Source organism: Myotis brandtii, unplaced genomic scaffold (genome assembly GCF_000412655.1).
Source record: "Myotis brandtii unplaced genomic scaffold, ASM41265v1 scaffold187, whole genome shotgun sequence".
NCBI classification, from domain to species: domain Eukaryota; kingdom Metazoa; phylum Chordata; class Mammalia; order Chiroptera; family Vespertilionidae; genus Myotis; species Myotis brandtii.
The window spans coordinates 1,549,389-1,558,601 of NW_005356944.1; the positions used below are offsets into that span (position 1 = coordinate 1,549,389).

The 9,213-nt window shown below is 56.1% G+C and overlaps 1 protein-coding gene across 1 annotated transcript in view; it reads right to left on the minus strand.

Moving 5' to 3' along the window:
* Positions 1-874: 874 nt before the first annotated feature.
* Positions 875-9,213, minus strand: part of RELA (v-rel avian reticuloendotheliosis viral oncogene homolog A) — a 9,546-nt gene continuing 1,207 nt past the window's right edge. The window contains exons 2-11 of the mRNA XM_014538049.1: positions 8,790-8,816; positions 8,554-8,705; positions 8,285-8,433; positions 7,358-7,449; positions 6,887-7,018; positions 5,756-5,860; positions 5,333-5,545; positions 3,200-3,280; positions 3,038-3,112; positions 875-2,250 (exon numbers count right to left, since the gene is read on the minus strand). Coding sequence (XP_014393535.1) covers positions 1,646-2,250; positions 3,038-3,112; positions 3,200-3,280; positions 5,333-5,545; positions 5,756-5,860; positions 6,887-7,018; positions 7,358-7,449; positions 8,285-8,433; positions 8,554-8,705; positions 8,790-8,816 — 1,631 coding nt within the window. The 3' untranslated portion in view covers positions 875-1,645. The remainder of the gene's footprint in view (positions 2,251-3,037; positions 3,113-3,199; positions 3,281-5,332; positions 5,546-5,755; positions 5,861-6,886; positions 7,019-7,357; positions 7,450-8,284; positions 8,434-8,553; positions 8,706-8,789; positions 8,817-9,213) is intronic.

Genomic DNA, 9,213 nt, shown 5'->3' on the forward strand with positions numbered 1-9,213 from the left:
GCCCCGCCGCTGACCCCGCCCCCTGACCAAGAGGCTGCAGCGAGGTCCACGCTACAGACGTTTTCCGGTTTCACAACATTCCGCCGCCCCTGCACCCAGTCTACCGTGTTCCCACGGGCCTCGCTAGCTGTTGCAGCAAGTCCCACTGATAAATCGCTTGCCCCTGCCTTCACCCGCCTGCAACAGTGCAAAACCCGGAACACAGACGTCATCTGCTACAGGACAGGGGCTTTCCCGAGCGCATTACCTGGTTTCCGGGCACACAATACTACATGTGCGCATGCGCACTCACTAAGGCCGGGCCTAGTGCGCCGGGATCCTGCTCTACTACGCATGCGTCAGGCCGAACCGGAAATGCCTCTGTTCCAGCCCTTCGGGTCGTGGCCTGGCTTTTAGGCCTGTGGGGCTGCTGAGTTGAGATTTCTTAGGTCCTTGGTCCTAGCAGAACAGGATATCAAACCACAGACCTTACCTGGCACTTACTTCCCCCACAGATACACTCTCCCTTGTCCACCCAAAAGATGAAGTCCAAACCTCAGTCAGCATTCTTGATCTTTCACAGCCTGGCCCCAGTGAACCTGTCCACACCGTTCTTCCCTGCTCACCTACAAATGCTGGCTGGCCCCTCTTTGACATCCACCGCCCTGTTTATCTACGAGCTGAAGCTCCACAGCCAATAGGCCCTGCAGGCTTTCACTACCCTGAGAACCCCACCCCGCTTAGCGGTCTACTTTCATCCACTGGACAGCGACTAGGGTTTCCAAGGGCGTCCTCAGACTGCGAGCTCCCCAAGACTAAATATTCATCCAAGTCTGTATCACCAAGGCCCGTCTGACGTGACCAGCAAGGAGTGCGATTAAAGGAGGCAAATCTGTTAGCCTTGGCAACAAATTTATTAGTTCAGAGTAAGAGCAAGAGTCCAACTGCTTTGATTCTTCAGTAAAAATTGAGCCTGTTGACTGGAGAGCTGCCAGCCTGCCCTCCCCCCACTCTCCAAACAACTCGCCCTTCTATTAAGGCACTTGAAAAAGGGGAACAGAAAAGTCTCAGACCTAACCTCCCTGGATATGGAGAGGAGAGGGCCAGAGCTGTCCCACCAGTCTCCTCAGCCACAGCTGAGCAAAGCAAGAGCCGGCAGGGCAGGAAGTCCAGCCTCTCAAATGCTGGTGTTAGGCACAAGGGAAATGCCAGCACCACCGAAGAGCTGGTCACAGGGGCATCATTTTGGCTCAAGTGTAAATGAACCCATGATTTGAGGAAGACACTTGATAATAAGGCTTTGTGGCCTCCAAGGCCATAGCTCCAGCCTGTCCCTCTCTCTGGAAGGTACTAGAAGCTGGAGGGTGGGGTGGAGCCTCCAGAATTCCCTACAGAGGAGCTGAACATCAGGACAAGGGAAGGGTCTGAGTCCTCCCAACTCCATTTCCAGAGAAGTTAATGCTTCTGCTTAAGCACCTCCGAATTGAGAGATAGATATGGCCAATGAAAGAATAAAATGCAACCCCCCACCACCACAAAGACATCATCACCCAAAGAAGTTGGGGGCAGTTGGAGCACCCCTCCCCCCAGAATCCATAAGTGCTTGCTTTGGGAGGGCTTCAATCTCCTGCAACCCAGTGCTCTGGGCAAGGCAGGAGTCACCCACTTAGGAGCTGATTTGACTCAGTAGGGCTGAGAAGTCCATGTCTGCGATGGAGGAAAAGTCTTCATCCCCTGTGAGGAGGCCGTTGGCGAGGCCAGCGGCCCCCAGGGGAGCAGGAGCTGGGTCAGGAGGATTCTGGGACCCTGTCACCAGGCGTGTTATAGCCTCAGGGTACTCCATCAGCATGGGCTCCGCTGTGTGGGGAGCCATAGAGACACCCTGGTTCAGCATCTGCTGAAACTCAGAGTTGTCGACGGAGGCCAGGTCCGTGAACACGGCTGGGTCAGTATTATTGCCCAGCAGGGCCCCCAGGTCTTCATCAGCATCAAACTGCAGATGTAGGAGGGCCTCCGTCAGTGTTCCTTCCCCTGCCTGGGTGGGCTTGGGGGCAGGCGGGGCCACAGCCTGAGCAAGGCTGGAGGCTGAGGCTAGGACTGGGACAGGGGCTGGGGTTGGGGCCTGAACCAGAGCTGGTGTCATGGCTGAGACAAGGGCTGGTGCCAAGGCTGAGGGTTGGTTTGGGATCTGCCCAGAAGAAAAGACCATGGGGGAAAACTCCTCAAAGTTGATGGTGCTGAGGGATGGCGTAAAGGGATAGGGCTGGGGAGCTGGAAGAGAGACAGAGAGACAAGGGTCAGAGAAAGCCTGAAACCCACCCCGTCCTCTATATCCCAGCCCATCAGTATGCACAGGACCAACCCCTCCCTGTGGAGTCCCTGCCAGCACCCGTTACCCAGTCTGACCAGGCTGGGGGTCCAGGTCCAGCCCCACCTCCGTGGAGCCCTATCCACTCCAGCCCAGAAAGCTCTCCCAGCCTTTTAGAGGAAGGGATGCTTTCAGAGGTCGGCTGGTAAAATGTCATCTCAGAGCTGAAAAGCCAAGTCCCAGGAGGGCATAGGCCCAAGGAGTATCCAGTCAGTGTAGCCTGCAGCAGGCACTACATCACTCTTTTCTGAGCCACACACCAGCACATACATTTTGCTACTTTAGACGTGTTTCTTTGTTTCCCTAATTCAACTGAGAGCTGAAGGCAGAGACGGTGTGCTTTTTAACTCTGGATCCCTAGGTATCCAATATGGAGTTTCTAACTGGCACAGTGGTTCTCAGACCTCACTGTGCGTTAGTGTCCCCAGGAAGTAGCTGGTTCCTGACCACACTTCCAAAGCTTGATTCCAGATGTGTAATGGGCCCGGGAATCTGCATCATTACCACTCCCAGGTGGCTCTGGCAGAGATAATTAGGCTGCACGCCCTGAGAAACATGAGCCCAACACACAGCAGTCGTCAGACACCTGCGGATGAGGCTGACCGCTCTGTTCTCTCCCAGCGGGTGTGTGAGCCACAGGCTGAACAGACTTGAGCCTATAATTCCAGTGGGACAATAGGAAATCGTTACCTGGCTTAGGGACGGAAGTTGAGCTGCGGGAAGGCACGGCAATGCGCCGGGGAGGAGGCCGGGGGTCGGTGGGTCCTGTGGAGCAAGTCTGGGTCAGTTCTTGGCCCCCGGGGTCTCCACTCCCCACCCATGCCTTCTAACTCTCCCCACTCCCCACCTCACCATTGAAAGGACTCTTCTTCATGATGCTCTTGAAGGTCTCATATGTCCTTTTGCGCTTCTCCTCAATCCGGTGACGATCATCTGGGAAAGTAACGGGGAGAAATGAGTCTTGTTCTTCTCAGCTAGACCCCCAAGCTCTCAAAGGGCCCTCAGGAGAAGGTGATGAGCCAAGCTTCCCTGCAACCCTTTCTCCAAACCTTCCTAGTCAGTGAGAAGAGCTGCATGACACAACGATGCTAAGAATCCCACAGCTTTCTGAGACTCCGCTGTCTGAATCTGTCTCCTCCGAAGGGCACATGAGTGCCTCCAAGTAAAGGGGCCCTGGTCTGGGAGAGCAGGGGTCCTCATGAGGCCCCAATCTCAGCTTATCCTCTTACTCGCACTGCTCACATCCTAGGTCCTCTCCGCCTCGATGCAGGCCTGGCGGTGACCTCTGTGCTCTGGGACAGCTGAGGCATGGCAGAGGCTGTTCTTCTCTGATGGCTTGAGAGTTCAGTCTAGAGCTTTCAGAACTGTCTTCCTAATACAGCAGCAAGTGGGTAACTCCAAGGTACTCAGCACCATCAGTCCAGAGCCAGCCTCATCATCTCTCCTCAGAAACCTGGTTCTTTCTCCTCCCGTGTTCCCTCCCACCTGTCTGCCCTGTCACCAAATCTAGAAATCTTGGCATCATCCTCAACATCTTCCTCTCACTCACACCATTCACTAACTTGACATATGTTTACCAACCACCTACTATGTGCCTAGCCACTGAGGATATAGCCCTGAGTAACCAGACAAGGTTCCTGCTCCCAAGAGTTGACATCTTAGTGACAGAGGGGCAGGGAGACAACCTATACAAGTGATAAAAGCACTAAGGAAGACACGGGTGACGTTAACAGTACCAAGGTGATGTCAGGGAGTCTAGCTTAGAGATGGCCAGGAAAGACGGGTGCAAGCCCATCACATGAAGATCTGGGGCCAAGCACTTCAGAGGCAATAGTGAGAACACAGGTCCTGAGGCGGGACGAGCTTGGTGTGTGTGAAACTCAGAAAGGGCTGTGGGGCTGCTGGGTAACAGAGGAGGACAGCAGCATATGATAGCGTCTCTGCCATTCCCTCTGCAAGGCTCACGCAGTCTTCTCTTCCTGGACTGCTGTGACACCTTCCAGCATGGCCTCCCATCCTCCAGTCTCTCGCTCTCAGATCCTCTACTCACTGTTGCCAGGGTGAGCTTCCAGATCTGCTCACGTCACTTCTCTGCTTATAAACCTTCGGTAGCTGCCCACTGCCTTCAGGACGAAACCCTAGATGAATGTCTTAAGCCTCACATTCAAGGCTCTCCTGCCTGGGCCTGCTCACTGCCCAATGTCACCTCCCACCACAAAGCAGCCCCAAACACGCTGTGCATGCTCCAGCACCCTGCCCTTCCAGGCACTGGTCCACCTGCCTGGGGAGTGTGCTGCTATCTTTCTCCAATTTCAATGCCACCTCCTCCATGCTGCTGCCTCCAGCACATACCTCCCTCCGTTTCACAAGTCACTCTGTTTTGCATGTCTTCCTCATGTGACTGAACCTCAGGGACCACGTCTTAGTCATCTTTGTGTTCACAATACCTGGCACAGGCCCTGGCATCAAGTGGGCACTCAATAATTATTTGTGGAATGAATTGATGGCTGGTTTGGGGGTTGCTTTCCAAGCTCCTAGGGCAGAAAACAGGCTAGATGAGGGGCACTGGATAGAGGATCATTCTGGCTGTTCCTACTGTGGTGAGATGCACAAAGGCCTTGACGAAACCATGGCTGTGTGACAGTGACAAGAGACAGCGTGGCAAAAGGACCCTGGAGCCACAAGCCTGGGTTTCCTTGCTGACTCTGGTTCACTATCTCTGTGGCCTCAGGCAAATTAGATGCTATCTCCTGCCTCAAAAGTTCATGAGAGAATAAAACCAGGTAATGCGCTGATATGCTTGAATAGAGGCAAGAGTGTAGTAAGAGCTCAACAGTCTTGAATATTGTTATTACTCAGCAAGGCAAGAGAGAATGTGATTATGTGTAAATCCCACCCAGCTCCAGCTTTAGACTCAACTACAGCCCCACACATCCAGCCCTGGCCTCGCTCTCCTCGGCTGAGTCACCCTCCCCAGCTGTGTACCTGTGTCTGGCAAGTACTGGAATTCCATGGGCTCGCTGAGCTCCCGATCTGAAGGCCGCCGCAGCTGCATGGAGACGCGCACGGGGGCCTGCAGGCTGGGGTCTGCATAGGGAGGTGTCCGGAACACAATGGCCACTTGTCGGTGTACATCGGCTTGTGAAAAGGAGCCTCGGGCCTCCCAGCCTGGTCCCGTGAAATACACTTCGATGTCCTCTGCAGGAGATGGAGCGGCAGTGTGGCTGGTGTGCTCACCTCACCCACCGCCCGCTGCCCGCCCCATCGCTGAGGCTTGTTCCCCGAGATACTCATAGGCTTCCCCGAGGTGGTGGGGGAGCGTTTAAAGCCAGTCCCCTGACTTTCCATCTCCGCTCAGCCTTGCCCTCACCCCTGCTCCAGAGTCCTGCCCTGCCTCCTGGAATGTACCTTTCTGCACCTTGTCACACAGCAGGAAGATCTCGTCCCCCCCGAGGCAGCTCCCAGAGTTTCGGTTCACTCGGCAGATCTTGAGCTCTGCTGTGTTGGGGGCGCCTGGGGGTGGGAACAAGAAAGAAAGCCCTGAACCACCGGAGGTCTCCAGGACGGGCCTACAGGAGAGGCAACATCCCGGTCCATCCCAAAGTCAGGTTATCCAGAGCTTGCTGACCACACCTTTGCAGCCAAAGGTTCAACCATTCCCATTGGCTCCTCACCCCAACCAAGTCAGCACCTATTTACCAGCCCCTACTATGGTGCACAGCACTCTTCTAGGCATGAATGCAACAGCTCAAACCTAAGCATTTCTGCCCTCATGGAGCTTACAGTCCAGTGGGAACCAGTCTGGCCACACCTCCTTTCTCCACCTGACTTCAAGGCCCAGTTTATTACACCCACTTTGGCAATGAACCCTTCTCTCCTGACCCCCTGTTCATTCTAGTTTCCTGTCCTTAGGGCCTAGAGCCCTTTTATTTTTTTTAGAATACTTCTATTGATTTTTAGAGAGGAAGGGGGAGGGAGCGAGAGAAACATCAATGTGAGAACATAACATGAATAGGCTGCCTCCTGCACTCCCCGCACCGGGGATCAAGCCAGCAACCCAGGCATGTGCCCTGACCAGCAATCAAACTGGTAACCTTTTGGTGCATGGGACAATGCCCAACCACTGAGAGACACCGGCCAGGGCAAGAGCCCTTTATTTTCATTCATCCTTTTGGTTATTTAATTAAAGACTGCAGTTAATCAATGTCAACCCAATTGATCCGTGAACTTCCTGCCGGCTTTCATCATTGAATTATTACTTTCTAACATTGTCTTGCTTCTGGGAGTCATTTCCTGGAGTCACGACTACAGATCTGGGCACGCCATCCTTTCATCTAACTCCCTGCCGGCCTGGGCGCTACTCCACAGGGCAGCTGAGTCTTCTCTGCCTTGTCTCCCGGGCCAGCAGAACAGGACACAGAGATGATGAAAAGGCCAGATGACCGAACGAAGCCAAAGTGCCCCTCGCAGGCCATAACCACCAATTCCTCCTCCTCACAGGCCCATTCCTCTCCCTTCCTGCACTCCCTGGCCACTCACGGTTGTCAAAGATGGGATGAGAGAGGACAGGTGACAGGCGGAGGGGCCTGCCTGATGGGTCCCGCACTGTCACCTGGAAGCAGAGCCGCACAGCATTCAAGTCGTAGTCTCCGCGCTGCTCTTCCATGGGAACTGCCAGGAAAACGGGTGGTCAGGAGAGCCGGGGCAGGGGCTGGGGGCAGGGAGCTGGGGGCTAGGAAGGGCTGTTTGAGGGTATGTGAAACAGCAGGCGTCCTAGAGGAGGAAGAGAAGGCTCTAGACCCATCACTGACCTGTGTGACCCTGGCTGTCACGTCCCCTCTCTGGGTCTGTTTCCCCAGTGGTAAAATGGGAGTGTACCGAATGGCCAGCAAGATTCCATCTGTACTGTGAGTCTTGGCCAATGAGGGAGATGCAGGGAGTGGCCGCGGAAGGGTGACAGAGGGTGGGGGTGCTCCAGACAGGCCCAGGCCTTCAGCCCTCAGCCCTCACCTTGGAAGGGGTTGTTGTTGGTCTGGATGCGCTGATTGATGGCCTGCTCCAGGTCCCGCTTCTTCACACATTGGATCCCCAGGTTCTGGAAGCTGAGTTCCCCCAGGCATCAGTCGCACTGTCTCCAGCAGCGCCTGGGCCTCCGGCCTCACCCAGTCTGTCCCTTCCTCCCCTATCCCCTCACCAGACCACTCCAGGCTCAACCCTCTGGAATGGCTTCCCACTGTGCTGCAATGAAGGCCACTCCTCACTCTGGCTGACAAGACCCTCTGCCTGTGATCTGGCCCTAGCCACAGCCCCTGCCAGCTCCCTACCCTCAGTCCCAACGGCTTCTTTTCTGTTCTCCAAACATGCTAAACTCAGTCCCACTTCAAGGCCTCTGCACTTGCTCATTCTGCGCGGAATGTCCTCTCCGTGCCTCCCTGCTCCAGCTCACATTCATCTTCCCTGGAAGAGGCCTTCTTGAGCCTCCCAGTTCAAAGCAATGAGACCAGCTCCCTCGCCTCCCCACCCCAGGCTATTCTCCCGACTTATTCCTGTTTCATCTTCACCATTAGATTATTACTCTCGGACAGTATTTTGCTTATTATTTATATTTCTATTTACAGCCTGTCTCTGTCAACTGGTTTGTAAGCTCCAGGGGAGACTGTTGGTTCTGTGGTTTTCTTTCTCGTGAGAAAGAGATGTTCCAGCCACAGGGGTTGGGGTCAGAGGTAATTAGGGCCCCAGCCCCATCTGATATGGCTTCCCACTGCGCTGCAATGAAGTAGATCTGCTTGAGAGAGGAGACATCTGCCTGCAGAGCTGGGGACGGAGCAGCAGTAAGGAATTCTTCTGTGTCCAGAAAGAAGTGATTCTGTAGCCGGGACACGGCCCTCCCCTAGCCTCCCACCGCACCCTGAAGCCCCGCGAGCCTGGGGAGCTCACCTGTGGATGCAGCGGTCCGGGCAGAGCTCAGCCTCATAGAAGCCATCCCGGCAGTCTTTCCCGACCAGCTCGTGGGGGTGAGGCCGGTGCGGGGGGTCCTTGGTGACCAGAGAGATGCGAACCGTCCCCGGCCCCGTGTAGCCAATGATCTGTCCAAAGCACAGAGCGCACGCTGGAGGCTCAGGAATTCCAGACCCAACTCCCAGACGCGGACTGCACGGGCCGGAGGCAAACCTTCCCCACCGAGCCAGGCCCGCGGCCCCGCTGACCTTAATGGTGGGGTGGGTCTTGGTGGTATCGGTGCTCCTCTCGCCGGGGATACTGCCCGCCGAGCGGCCCTCGCACTTGTAGCGGAAGCGCATGCCCCGCTGCTTGGGCTGCTCGATGATCTCCACGTAGGGGCCCGGCGCCTGGGCGGGCTCTGCGGACACACAGCCCATCAGGCGGCGCCCCGCCGCCCCCACCCCTGGCAGCTCTAGGGAGGGAGGGAGGGAGGTCCACTTACCGGAGGGGAAGATGAGGGGGAACAGGTCTGAAAGGGGAGGGAGAAGAGGGTCAGCACAAGCCCCTTCCCAGCTCCCCTAGGGAGGGTCCCCAGGGAAACTGAGGCAGGGCCCGCTCCCGGAGACCGGGGGGTGGGGGGTGGGGGGACTCAGGGCGGGAAAGGAGCCAGGACACCTGTTTCCCGGGGAACACGGGGATGGCGGGCGCCCTCTACTCGGGGAAACTGAGTCAGGGCCTTTCTACTTTCCTAAGGAAACCGGCGGGCGGCACCTCCCACCCGGGATCCGAAGGGGAAACTGAGTCGGGCACCTCCTCCCCGAACAGGGACACGAACTCAGAACCGCCCCCCGGGGCTTGGGGGGAAACTGAGTCAAAGGCCCCCCTGCGCCACCTACTGATCCAGGTCCCGTCCCCCCGGGAAGGAG